Consider the following 14,487-nt stretch of genomic DNA (forward strand, 5'->3'; position numbering starts at 1 on the left):
CTCCGAGAGGCTTAGATCTCTTGTCAAGAGGGCCACCATATCCTTCCCACCTGCTCAGTTTCCTGTCACCTCCAGAATTTTCTCCCAAAGCACCAAGAAATCCCCCTTTCGGTCCTTTCAGTCGACTCTGCTGTAAGGTATTTTTCCCCACCTAGAAAGAAGGAAGGGGCTGGAGCCATGAAGTGTGGAATAATAAAAGGCTTTACTGAGTACAGCGATTCCCGCCAGACAAGGTTCTCTGTTCCCAGGGGGCAGGGCTCAGAGAAGTTGCAAGGGGTGACCCATGTGGGAGAGATTTAAAGGGTCCTTAGGGTGGTGGAACTAATATGACGTGGTAAAATCTCACTGGCTGACGGAGGTGTCACTCTTTTCCAAAGGGCTCCTGGGAAGTTTCTTTTGGTGCGCTTGGTTGTGGGCGGTCCTAGCCAAAGTTCCCGGGCCTGAGTTTTCCACGTGACCATCCCCCATTGTCCACCAACCTTACATTCTGACTTTTTGTGTTAAATAGAATAGGGGTGCCGTTTATTTGTCTGGCTACTTCCTGCTGATTAGTGGCATTGTGGGGAGGGGAGTTGGCTGGTGGTGGTTTTGAGGGGGGTCAGGAAGAACATCTGTTTGGCCGTGAGTGGAGAAACTTTGCGGATGTGGTCCTGTAAGGATTTAAAAAAAAAAGAGGAGTAATAGGGGGATCTGCAGGGTCCAGCCTTTTGGTGAGCTGAAGATGGATGGAGCCCAGTGGTTCTGACAGCCAGTGGTCCTGTAAGGAGGCAAGCTTGAGGCAAAACTGCATGTCAGGAGTAGCATAAAAAGGGGAAAGGAAGGGGGGTCCCATGCACTCCCATACCAAGACCTGTGAGGGAACTAGAGGTCCGGAGTGTGATGGCAAAACAGAGAAGGTAGCCCCCGTGTCCACAAGAAATGAGATGGACTTATCCACTAGTTGCAGCATACCCTGGGTTCTCCGAGTCCAGGCCATGTCCTAGAAGTTCGAGCGATGCACCCACCTGGCTGGCTCATCCTCCCCATTCAGGTGGCTTGTCCTCCACATAGAGGCACTGAGAAAAAGCCTGTTGCTCAAAGGGGCAATCGCTCTGCCAGTGAACAGGCTGTTTGCAGTCAGGGTAGTGCTCAGTGGGCAGCCGTGGGCAGAGGTCCTGCCAGGACCAATGACCCTGCTTGCCAAACTTAAAGCAAGCTGCTGGTGGGGTTACTCTTTGTGACTTGGACTTGGGTTGGGCACTTCCTGTGCCTTGCCCCTGTTGCTCTGCTGGCCTCAGGGCTGCCACAAGAGCCTGGGTCTGGAGCGTTACCTTCTGCTGCATGCAGGCCTGGCGAACAGGCTTGGCCTGTCTCTACCAGTTGGGACCATTAAAAATTTTAAATGCCATGTTCACAGGTCCTGGATAAGGGTTTGGGTGTTGAGAATAAGAGGAAAGGGGCTCATGGGGAACCCGGCACCCAGATACAGCAGGAAGGACAGGGCCAGAACTTCCTGCAAGAAAATTGGGGTTGGGCATCCTGCAAACCAGTGTAAGGGCCAATGCCAGGCTGAGAATGGCCTGAAGGAGGAGGGGGCTTAAGAACACAGTGGAGAAGGGAGGGGCCCCTGGCCAGCAGGGGAGGAGAAAAAGAGACTGGTAGTGGTGAATAAGAAACAGGATTTTGCAAAGGGAGTGGAGGGGGCTTTTGGAAGGAAGAGACCCGAGCGAAAGACATCTGCAGAGGGACCAGAGAGAAATCCTGACAGAGGGGCGCCCCCGGGGGTCAAGCAGGAGGGGGAGAGAGTTGGGAGTCCACAGAGAAGGAAAGATCAGGAGTGGAGGTTTTAGGTGAGGTTTCTCTGGTCAGAAAAAGGGCCTGCATGGTGGAACAGATGGCACAGAGATTAAGGACGGACGCACAAATAACTAGAAGCCATGTATGTGAGGGATCTCCAACCAGTTCCCAGCTTTTTTGGCGATAAATTGGTGAGGGTGTTAAAACCGAAAGTCCCTTCAGGGGACTAATTCAGTGGGTTCTGTGGCCTGGCCACAGTGGGGAAGAAGAACAGTATCTTCATCTTTAGGGAAGGAGATTCCTGTGCCCCCACAGCCGCCCTCAGTCCTCGTAGTGGTCAGAGATGAGTATCAGCGTCCCAAAACTCAAGCTCTGGCCACGGACGGATAAGGTAAAGTGGATGTGCTCGGGACGTCTCCACGGGCACACACGCACTAGGACGGAAAGAGGTCCCTGACGTAGCTACGGTTTCAGACAGAAAGTCTCGGTGGAAAGAACTGAGGGGAGGCTGGAGGCAGGAGACTTACCGCACCGTGTGCCTAAATAGGTGGAAGGTCGGAGATCCTGGTTCTTTCTTGGAGGGGAAGGGAAGAGGAGAGGTCCTTGCGAACTTCAACTCCTCCCTGGTTTGGGTACCAAAATGTAAGGTATTTTTCCCTGCCGAGAAAGAAGGAAGGGGCCAGAGCCACGAAGTGTGGAATAATAAAAGGCTTTATTGAGTACAGAGTGCTTCCCACCCAAGGAGGTTCTCTGGTCTCGGGGGGGGGGTGGTGGTGGCAGGGCTCAGAGAAGTTGCATGCGGGAGATATTTAAAGGGTCCCTAGGGTGGTCGAGCTAATATGACATGCTGAAATCCAACTGGCTGACGGAGGTGTCGCTCTTTTCCAAAGGGCTCCTGGGAAGTTTTCTTTGGCGCCCTTGGTTGTGGGCGGTCCTAGCCAAAGTTCCCAGGTCTGAGTTTCCCATGTGACCATCCCCCATTGTCCACCAACCTTACATCTGTCACTCTCAGTTGTCTTGAATCCATCTGCCTAAGGCTTTCTCCAATGTCCAGAGGATTTTAACCTAGTCAAAGACGAGAGACATCTGTCCATAAAGGCTGAACTTCCAACATCCACCAGTGTGTCCATCTGCTTTGAGTTCACAGAGCATCTTTACTCAGAGGTGGGAGGATGTGCCCCCCCAGCCCCGCGGACATCCTCCAGGAGCTCATGGGACAGAGCCCTCAGGTCCCGATGAGCGCTAATGCTTTCTATGCCCTGGGCAGATCATGTTCTTGTGGCTGTGGACATTTCAGAATCCTGCTGTCCCCTAAATTTTGCTGTCATTGACAGTTAGGTTTCCTCACCCCTGGGCTTAGGCCACTTGAGTGTTTACACAGAACAACAAAAGTCACTTGTCCTTTCAACGACTTCACTGTGCTTTGTTTGATGGTCTTCAGACCCTGGTTTGCTTCCCATGGAACCCTTGGCCGAATTCTGCAGCTTAGTGTCCTTCAGGATGATCCTAAGTCCTTCCCCACTTCCCCCTCAGGGTTGGGTTGGCTCTGATCTCTCCATTGTGGTACTTACCTTCTCCTGCAGGGGACCCAGGCTAGGACCTGTTGCTGTCCCTGTCACAATGAAGGGAGGACTCTGACTCCATTGCCCCTGTGGAGCCCAGCCCACACCCCAGGGCTGGGCTGAGACTGACAGTGAGATTGTGGTGAGGGCAGTAAGGGCCCCTGAGAGGAGCTCAGGGGATCGCAGGGAGGGGGAGCACTGCAGACGGGGGGTTGGTGTCCCCACCAATGTGTGTGTTTAAACCCAAATCCCACTGTGATGGCATCTGAACATGGGCCTATGAGGAGTGACAAATGGGGTGAGAGTCCTTACAGAAAAGACCCCAAGTTCCCTGGCCCCTTCCGCCATGTGCTGGCACAGTGAGGGGACCACCGTCTAGACAGCACCAGGACGCAGGCTCCCACCAGACCCCTGCCCAGGCCTGATCTCAGACACCAGAGACTCAGAACTGCGGGAACGACTTTCTGTTGTTTATAGGCCGTCCAGTCTATGGTAGTTTGTTGTGGCAATGGAGTAATGACGGGAGCCATCAGAATCCTCGTCTCTGTGACAGCAGGGACAATTATCTGAGTGTCAGGACCAGCAGAGCGGGAGTCCCCAGTCTTAGTGTCCTTTCTCCCAGTTGTCACTGATGCCTCCATTTAATCATCTGATGTTCTGTACCAACAAAGAGGTGACACCTGAAGCTACTGAGGACTTTTGGAGTGTCCTACGATGGCAGTACAGCAGATCTAACAAGTATTTGGGACAGGCATCACCTATGTGGAGAGAACGGCGCCAAATGCAGGGCGGTTTCCAAAAAATGTGTAGTCTTGTCTGAGCTCTAGCTGTTAGCAATCTAGCTGAAAAAAAGTAAATAAATAAAGCATTCTGTGGAAGGAAAATATGATGTGTATCTAGGTGTAGGGCGGTTCTTGGCCAAGAACCCATCGCAGGAGGCACCCCTGCGGTAGTTTCCCAGACAGAGGCGACCAGGTCTAAGTAGGAGGAATGATCCAGGCCCCGCAGAAGCCCCTGAGCTGGGCGGGCAGATCCTGCTCTCCTGCCTTTGCTGCTGCTGCTCCCGGAGGCCTCCTGGACAAGGTGGCCGTGAGTGTCTGAGGGTTGGGCCCCAGGGCTTCACTGTCCCCTTCCCCTGGTCTGGGCCATCCCTGTCCTCTCTCCTGCTTTTTCCGCCTGGGCTGGGGGCGGTGAAGGTGATCCTGGGGCCAGAGCACTGGGATGACCTGGGAGTGGGGAGTGAAGGAAAAAGTAGAGTGGGGACCCGGGTCTGGAGAGGCGGAGGGAGAGAGTGCTGCGTGCAGAGTGCGGGGTGGAGGCCTCCTGTCCGGCCTGCCTAGGTCCTGTGCCCCCACCCTCTTTCCACGACTCCCAACTGTCACCTCCCCCTGCCCCACCCCCGCTGGTCACTGCCCTCCCTCAACTTCCTACACCTACACCCCCTCCAGCCCCTCCCTCTCCACCCCCTCCTCTCACAAGACACATCACATCCCGGTCTCCAGTGGGCGTTTGGGGCCCTGTCCCCCTTTGCAAGGAGATGGTGCACGTCCTCTGGCCTTGGTGGGAGGGGCAGGATGGAAGGGGACGCAGGGAAACTGAGGGACAACCAGGTCAGCCCTGCCGTGGGTGGGGCCTCAGTCACAGCAGAGTCCTGGGCACCCCTGGGCCCCTGTGGGGGTCAGTCATTCCTGCTGGGGTTCCTGAAAGTAAGCTGGAAAATAGAACAGTAAGAGCGTGTTCCTCCCCACTTGTGGTTCCATGTAATTCTAGGCCGTCTCTGACCAAGGTCCAGACAGGCAGGAGGAGCAGGTCACCACTCGCATCTCTTTAGCTACAACCTGACACACTATTGTCACCCAGAATGGCCCCACGCTTCCCATATGCACCTTCCTTCCCACACTTAGACCTCCACAGTCAGACACACGCGCCCCTCACACTGCACACGTCACACCCATCACACGTCACCCCGACTCTCCATCCCGTACTCTGTACCCCACACCCTTCAAACATGCATGTCCCTCTGTTCCCCGTGTGCCTCCACGGCTTCCTCACACGGACCAATCACCCACTAAACCCTGCTGTGCAGCAGCTCTCCTCACCCCTCACCCCTGCACACTCCCTCCCCCACCACACGGACGGGCTCCCTGACACGGGCCGCACGCCTGCCGCGCTCACTCTGCACCCTCTGTGGACACACTGGTCTCCGTCTGTGCACACGTCCTGCTCCCTCACACTACTGATGTGCACACTCCTTCAACGCAGGCCTCCCCACCCCTACCCGATTCCTCCTCACAAAACTTTCCCACCTGCTTCCACCCTGATCTCCAGAGATTCCTGTCCCACGTGTCCTGCACTCACTGCCTCACACACACTGGTCCCCACGTGCATCGCACACACACCCCTGCACACTGCACTGCACGTCTGCCTTCCATCCCGTGCTTCAGGGCACTCGGGCAGAAACTACACACACACGCACAGACACACACACAGACACACAGACGCACACACAGACACACAGACACACGCACGCACAGACACACACACACGCACACACACCCCACAAAGCTCCCCAAGGCTCTCACACACAAAGGGCGTCCCCACCTCAACCCTCTCTCCCTGGTGCTCTCTCATTCTCCTCTCCCCCTCCCTCAAAGACTAAAAAATTTCCGTCTCTCCCACACACACAACTCCCTTCTGCCTTCCTCCCCTTATCCTTCTGTCTTTTCTCCCCCCCACCCCCGGAACACTGTGACCAGTTCTCTGCCTCCTCAGCCTCACAGACCTCGTAGGGTCACCTCAGGGTGGTTCCCAGGGAGGGTGGCTGCCAGGAGCTCCTCCCCAAGGCTGAGCCAGGAACCATTAGCTGTTTCCCAACAACCTACCCAGAACAGTGCCTTCTCCTTTCTGTGTCTAAACTGCTCACAGAGCCCTCCTCTCTTGCTGGCCCTACAGCCCTGCCCCCTCAGCAGTTAGGCTCACCTCCTCCTACCCGGAGGCCTCCTCCCAGCCCTTGGCAAGGGAGTCTCTTCCCACCAAACAGTCAGTACAGAAGCCATCCTCCCAAAGTCAGAATACCACCACCTCTTTCTTCTGGTTCTCACCATGTGTCACATGGCCCCTGATGCACAGATGTAGTCTGGATCAGGCTGGAATTTTCTATGCCCACTTCTACACAAAAATTCAGTGACCCTGCTCAATGCTCCACTAGCTCTAAATCAATAGAACTCCAAGTCTCGGCACAGACTTCTAACCCACAGGCTCGTGGCAGTGTGCACTCCTTGTCACTCAGAATTTGTCCTATTTAAGTGATAACTGTATGAAGTAGGAGATCTTAGTCCAGTTTGCTCAACTCTATGGTGAGAGGGCTCACAGGGTGACAAGGTGAGGGTAGCAATCTGGATTCAGTCAGGATGTGGTGTCAGACCATGAAGAAAGGGGGAGGAGTCTAACATAAAGGATTAAACTACAGAAGAGGGACTCAGGATGAGGGTCCCCGGGAGGGTGAGTCATGCTTTCTGGAGAGGGTGGCAAAGCCCGACAGGAGGCGATGTTCATGTTGGGCTTTGCAGGCTGTCTGCTTGGTAAGTGGGAAAGCGAGCTCCAGGCAGAGAGGACCTTATGCAGAGGACGAGGAGGCACGATGGTGTGAGCCAGCCAGTGGGTCAGGGCTGCTGGACACAGGGTGTTGGTGGAGGGCTCCTACAGTGGAGACAGTGTCAGGGAGTGAATGGGATAGGAAGGATATGTAGTCCAAATTTTATTAGTAATTCTATTCTAGTTATGATGTTTACAAAGACACATACAACAAAAGAACAAATTTTTAAAATAAAATCATTATAGAAAAATATGCAGATACATGCTAATCAAGGAATAGCTAGAGTAGCCATAGTGATATTAGACCCAAAGGCAGCAAGAATTACTAGGGAAACAGAGTTATATATTATTTAAATCCATAGTAATTAATTTGGAAATCTGTCACAGAAAGAACTATTGAGAATTAAGATAGCTGGATTCAGACCAGAGAACTTAATCTAGTTTTTTTGTTTGTTTGGTTGCTTTTGTTTTGTTTTTATTCAGTGAGAGGAGGGTAGGCAGAGAGACAGACTCCCACATGTGCCCTGACAGGGATCCACTCAGCAAGCCCACTAGGGGGCGATGCTCTGCCCATCTGGGGCATTTCTCTGTTGCTTAGCAAATGAGCTCTTCTCAGCACCTGCGGTGGAGTCCATGGAGCCATTCCTCAGTGCCCAAGGCCAACTCGCTCCAATTGAGCCATGGCTGCAGGATGGGAAAATGGAGAGAGAGAAGCAAGAGGGGGAGAAGCAGACGGGTGTTTCTCCTGTCTGCCCTGACCAGGAATCCAACCCGGACATCCACGTCAGGCCCCACTGCAGTCACTGAATTCCCAGAGAGAATATCCATCTCTCTATCACCTGTCTCTCTGCTTGACAGCTCCCCCTAGAGCATGCACTTGGACCTAGGGGTAAACCACAACTTGTTTCTTTGCATAAACACAGGGAATCCTCTTGTATAAACTGTTTCCCATCTGCCCTCTCTCCTCCCCTTCCCCACTCACCTCTCCACTATGTGCACTGGTCATGCTATTCCCTAGAAGGAGTGTCAGCCTCAGAGCATCCCCTGCTGGACATCTGAGTGTGCAGGACAGAGGTGACTGTCAGGGTACTGTGCCTTCATCTCTTCAGCTCAGAGGACAGTCCACTTTTAATCCAACAGGTCCTGACATCTCCCCATTCTTTCTGACTTACATAAAATTGTGCCAAGACCAGCACTTGATTAACTATCAACGATCAGACCAAGAGCAGACAGCACAGCCGCCCAGGATGACTTTTTATTCACGAAAGGGAAGTACAGTTTTCGTGCCCGAACCTGCAGCCTCGGAATGTTGGGATGATGCTCTCACCAACTGAACCATGAGACCAGGGCCTAAGAAATGTACTGGGTGACATATAAACACGTGTAAGTTTATAGAAGAACATATAAGTTATATCAATGTCAGGGGGACAATTCTTTACCACTTTATCCATATAGTGCAGCGATTTACAACTGGTGTGCAGCAATAAATTTTAAAACATTCAACATCTGACTATTTAGTCAGGAGCACTGACCTCTTTTCTCTTGTCTTGTCAAATAAAGAGACCATAACCAACACAGCAATAGCCATCTAGTGTGGATGAACCAAAATTATACCCATATTTTTTTGTTGGAACAGCAAAAAAAATATTTTGTTTTGGTGTGCTGCCGAATTTTAGTCATCAGTTTGGGTGTGCCATGAGATGACGAAGGTTGAAAATTGTGGCTATGGTGCCTCGTGGGCTCCCCACCCGCAGCCTAGCCCCCTTTGTCACCATATATTTGACCCATGGTATGTAAGGGTAACATGCTTTTAAGGCAGGTATACAGGCATGACCTATCTTTATATTACATAGGATTCTCTGTGTCAGGAGGCTCACCTGGTTAGGTCAGGCTTACACACATCCTATCCCTTTCTTAAAGTCAGCTGCGCCATATAATAATATAACCTGCTCACGGGAATGAATCCCATCATATACACAGGTTCCTCCACATGTGAAGGAGGGAATTATCCAAGGGCAAGGCACTGGAGGGTATCTTAGAATTCTGTTGGGAGGTGTGATGGGTGCGGGGAGATGGGTGGGAGCACGGGTGGGAACTGCCTGTGTCTGTCACTGCCTTTTCCCAGGGAGAAGGCACCAGGGAGCTCTCTGCCTGCACTCCCGCCCCCTTCCTTCCCAACCTGGTCATCTACCTGTCAGTGCCACCATTTCCCTCCAATGTCCCCAACATTCCCCAGGACATTGTTTGCAACCACCTTTAAGACCTTAGTGATTTCCATGCCTTCGTGAACCAGGATTAGGTTTTGTGTATCTTATGAAGTAGAAATTACCTTTGGTTACACGATTCACCAATTATCCTTGTGCCACTTAATCATGAGATATCCTTCACTGATATTTTCTGCCACCTCTAATAGATGTCAAATTTCTAGATGTACTAGGATTCCTTTAGGCTCTCTTTTCTGTCTCATTGGTCTATTCTCTCTGTGTCTGTATCAACACCTCACTGTTTTAATTAGTATACACTAAAATAAGTTTTAATATCAAGTAGGGTGAGTTTAAGCACAATCTGATAAATCTGCACAAACACAGGTGTATTCACTGCACAGATCAGGATAAGAATATATTTAACATGTCAGAGACCCCTCAACCCCATTTCCACCCACACCTTTTCTTTTGGAAGCAACTACTATTCTAACTTGAACTATCATGAACTAGTCTTACCTGCTCTTGGACTTCATATAGATGGATTAACACAATTTATAGGACACGTGCGATTCATCCAGGTTATTACATGTCTGTGTGGTTTATTCCTTTTAAGGCTGTGAGGTATTCACATGCATAGGACTCGAACTATGTTTCCATGCGTCTCTGGACATTTGTAGTTTTCCAGGTTGGGGCTATTATTATTAAAGCTGTCATGAACATTCTTGAATATATCTTTTAATGGACGTATGCATATGTGGTAATGTCTAGAGCGGACCACCAGCAAAGAGAGGCATTACCTGGGCAGGGGGATTAGAAAGAATTCTTTCCCTGAGATCCACAGCTCTGTGGGATGGTTGATGAAGCAGGAAGCCTTGTTAGCACAGTCTCGTCAGGACAGTTCTAGGGTGTAACACACTAAGTCTCTTCATTTTCTGGTGTCAAAATGGGGACCAAAGAGCAGGCAAAGCAGCTACTGTCAGACACTGAGGAGGTCTGGTGACTTGGGCCATGGTCTCCAGTCATGGAACCGCCTTCGGTCTCAGGGGAGACATGGGTTTGTCCTAGATTTCAGGGAAAGTGGGTCAGATCATCCTGGGCCTGCCCTGTGCCCAGAGTCCCCTGATTTTAGCCACTTCCTGGGAGCCATTTCCCATTTGTCATTTGGCTTTAGTCATTCTTCTCCCTCCTCTGTCCCATCAGCAAATGCAATGCCAAAGGTGGCAAAGTTGGATGGTGTCACAGGCACACAAATCCCTCTCTTCTCAGGGACAGATCCTCCCAGTGTGGGGAAATGGAGAGGGTTCCCCAAGCTGGAAGCGGGTGGGAGGGCACGATTGTTACCTCATCTCTGATATACCCGCCCCTGGACCCACCCGCCTCCACCTCTGCCCACCTGGGCTGCTGGCACCAGCACTCAGCAGGGGGCCATCCCTGCTCCTGCCTCAGTGCGCAGCCCGTCAGCAGCAGGCTCAGGTGCCAGAAAGAAGCTGGCTGCGGGGGTTGTGCCCGGGTGTCCACAAGGCCCGGCCTCCTCTAAATCCTCACCATTGACACCTGGTTTCTAAAGCTGGGATCTGCCTTCCTCCTGTTCTCCAATCCCCTGTGCCAGCGGGAACGCAGCCTGTACTCGGCCGGCGTGGTGCAGGCCATGAAGTCCTCCTCAATCACCTGTCATAAAAAATTACTGCACGTGCAATGGCTTACCACAACAATAATGTATTCTTTCCTAGTCCTGGAGGCTAGAAGTCCAGAGTCAAGGTGTCAGCTGGGCTTGTCCCTCTATGGCTCTGGGGCAGGACCCGTCTTGTGTCTTTCTCATTTCTAACAGCGGCCAGCAATCCTTGGGGTTGCTAGGCACCAATGTCTGCCTCTGCCATCACGTGGCATTCTGCCCGTGTGTCTTTGCTTCACATGGCTTTCACTTTTTTATGTGCCCAAGTTCTCTCTTCCGATGAAGGCACCAGTCATTGACTCAGGGTCTCTCCTCTTCCAGTATGACCTCATCATAATTCAATTACATCTGCAAACACCCTGCTTCCAAATAAGGTCACAGTCACACAGCGGTAAGGACTTGAACATAGCTTTTGGGAGGACACGAATCAATCACAGCGGTTGTATCTGTTTGAAGTATTGCTACAGATTTGTGCCCTAGAAATAAAATAATTTTTAATAAACTCTTGTGTGAGTCTTACCTTAAAACAAAAACTAGAATGTATTTATATTGAATTCTGCGCATCACTGAGTATATTCCTGACAAGAGAACACTTCCGGCTCATTTAGACATTATCTAAAACAGAAGCTTGTATTTAAAAATATTTAAGTTGTTTTATTGAATTGTAACACTCCTTCATTTATTGCCGGGGTCCAGCCCCGGCGGGGATCCATGGGTCCCACAGGAGGAGACGGCGTCGGCGAAAATGGAGTGAGAGAGCCGAATTCTTTTCTTTCTCTTTATTCTCCGGTTAGCATTTACTGCCAGGCATCTCTGCCAAATGCTAGTATAGCCCCCTTTTTATACACGCACACCGAGTTACAATTACATGGTGTTAATTATTGCTTTTGTTTCACTATGTTTGCATGTTTCCGGATAACAGTTTACATCTATGAGTCACAAATCAGGTAGCAAATCATTCAAAATACAAAATAACTTGAATAGCGATAACAACATCAGTAAAAGCTTTTAGAGTATTAGTTCTAATAGTTAACTATAAAGTGAGTTAAGGGGCAGAGAGAGATTTAGCAGACGACTAACAATGGACCACCACTTGCTCAGGTAAATGGCTTTGAGTTTATGCAGTGTCCTACTTTTTCTCACAAGATTCTAAAAGGCTTGCCTCTAAAGAAATTAACATAACATCAAGAATAGCTTTCACCCAAAGATATGCAGAGTGCACTTGCAAGATAGCCCAGCAGCAACACAAGACATTCCATGGATTTCCCTACATTTTTAAATCTCATGAAAACATCTCACTGAGAAAGCCTAGCAATTGCCTTTAGTCAAAAGACAATTCTCTTAGTAAAACATTACTATACCTTACCTAAGATACTATTGTCTAGTCAAATATTACTTATTTATTATATTTAAACACTAGTTAAGTTCTGACTCTATTCTTCTCAGAATATACCACTATTTGCAGATCAAAGAAGAAAGGAATGTTTCTCTACTTATCACATGAAAAGGCTAGGGAGGAAAAAACGTTAAGTGAAGGCCGAAGGGTGCTCTGTGCACAGCCACTGCCTCCTAACCATTCACAAGTCACAAATTCTTCTTTTTAACATGATTAAGAAGGAATTCTCCTACAAACAACCCTTTACGAGGGATATCATAGCCAGCCTCTTATGTCTATGAGCCCAGTTCAAGGGGCTTACAGGCTTTTCTGTGGTACTCACACCCTCTGTCTCCTTTCCAAAGAAATCACTACGAATCTACAGGGAAAGCACGGTACTATTATCCCTGTGCCACAAATAATAGCACACACCCAGAAAAAGGGGGGATATAAGGCCAGATTAATTTAAAAAGTCAAAGGGAGGAGTATCGTTGTGCCTATCTTTGTGGTGACTTTGTCACCCCACAGCATTTGGTCTTTACTGCAGTGACTTTGTCACCCCGCAGTCATTGGTCTTCTCTGCTGTGACTTTGTCAATCAGCAGTTTTTGATCTTCTTCTGCTGTGACCTTGTCAGCCAGCAGTTGTGGGTCTTCTCCTGCTGTGACCTTGTCAGCCAGCAGTTGTTGATCGGCTCCCGACAATTTATCTTAACTTTATTTTAACTTATTCCTAGAAAAGAGTTGTTTTTAAATAAAGTCACATTTTTGGTACTGATGAGGTGTTAGGAGTGTAACATTTGAATTTGTAAATATGCAATTTTATCACCAAAGCATTAACTTAGTTATTCATAAAAGTAAATACAAAGACATAAAATATATACCATTAAAGAAGAAAATAAGATACATATATTGTTTTAATCTTAACAGAATAAAGAAAAAAGTGCCACGAGCTGTCCAGTTTCCCCGGCACAGAGCGTCTGCTGGAATGAGTGTGGGAATGAAGATAATGGTCCTACGTCATTGTGAGCGAAGATCTTACTTTTGCAGAATCTTCACAACGACCTCGGCAGGACGTTGTCAGTTCCCTGAGGAGCCAGGGCAGACGCCCATGCAAGTGAAATGTTCTGAGATTGACACTTCATGTGTTTCTGGATAAACCACTTCTGCATATACGATGATTTACAGCCAGACTTGTGTCATTGTCATCAACGTCACTTTCTGTCATCAAGGTTTCATTTAATTCTACCACTGTGTCATGATCCAGAGATGAAGCATCAGATGATGGAATAGCTGTTATGACAAAGGAAACTTATTGAGGTCAGTCATGCTATCCTCAGAGAACTAAGAATGTTTTCTTCAAGGTCTGGGGGAGCCCTAGTTTAACCGGGACAAGACAGCACCCACCTGGCGCCTTCCAGCTCTCAGCCCCGCCCCACAGGGCAGCACCTGGCGTGCCCCTCCCCTCCGGGCCCCGCGGAGCTGCCTGTACCCGCCTCTGCGCAGCCGCAGAGTGGTCCAGCCCTGCTGTGGGGTGAGGCTCCGCACTGAGAAAGCGCATCATTTCTGTGGAGAGCTGGATCAGATAGGGGGCCTGTGGGGGAGACCGTGGCTCTCCTCTCCCAAGTCCCTACCAGACTACATCCTGCCCCAGAGCCAGAGGCCGGCCTGCTGCTCACCCTTCATGGTGCCTGATCTCCTATAGTTTTCGACGAAATAGATACCAGCACCAATGATGATGGTGACAATCGCTGCGAAAGCAATAATACCGATGATCCATCCAGTTGACAAGGAGGCTGAGTGCTGCGGGGTATCTGAAACATTTAAGATTGTACAAGAAGGTGAAAAAAAGCAAAAACTTTGTTAAACTGAAAATTACACCGCCCTCAGCATCTGTTTCCCCAGACAGCACCTGTCACCCCATACCGACTGGCTTGTTAAGTGACAGCCACTCCATCACATCCTGGGTATAAAGGTGAACAGGGGCTGTGCCCTGTCCTCTTGGAGCTCATATTCCACTGAGGGTGACAGTGTCTCTCTGATTATCAGAGAACTTGACACGCTTACTGTGGGCAGACAGTTTTTAGGATGACGTACCCCTGGTCCTGTTCTTCTCCAGACTGACGTCAGACAGGTTCATGCTGTGCTCTCGCGTCCTCTCTCCCTGTGTCTGGGGAAATTCCGTCTGTGCATTTGTGGCATTTACCTTCTCTCCCAGGGGACCCAGAGGGGTACTTAATTCTGTGCGGGGAAGGAGGTGAAGACTTCATAAGAGGTGACATTTGAGCTGCTTGAGAAAAAACTAC

The 14,487-nt window shown here is 49.9% G+C and overlaps 2 protein-coding genes across 2 annotated transcripts in view; both read right to left on the minus strand.

Moving 5' to 3' along the window:
* Positions 1-14,487, minus strand: part of ULBP3 (UL16 binding protein 3) — a 127,459-nt gene that overhangs the window by 48,725 nt on the left and 64,247 nt on the right. The window lies entirely within an intron of this gene.
* Positions 12,892-14,487, minus strand: part of LOC136316111 (hereditary hemochromatosis protein homolog) — a 41,578-nt gene continuing 39,982 nt past the window's right edge. The window contains 3 exon segments of the mRNA XM_066247894.1: positions 12,892-13,474; positions 13,861-13,995; positions 14,279-14,422. Coding sequence (XP_066103991.1) covers positions 13,323-13,474; positions 13,861-13,995; positions 14,279-14,422 — 431 coding nt within the window. The 3' untranslated portion in view covers positions 12,892-13,322.

The sequence above is a fragment of the Saccopteryx bilineata genome, chromosome 12 (genome assembly GCF_036850765.1).
Source record: "Saccopteryx bilineata isolate mSacBil1 chromosome 12, mSacBil1_pri_phased_curated, whole genome shotgun sequence".
Classification (NCBI taxonomy): Eukaryota; Metazoa; Chordata; class Mammalia; order Chiroptera; family Emballonuridae; genus Saccopteryx; species Saccopteryx bilineata.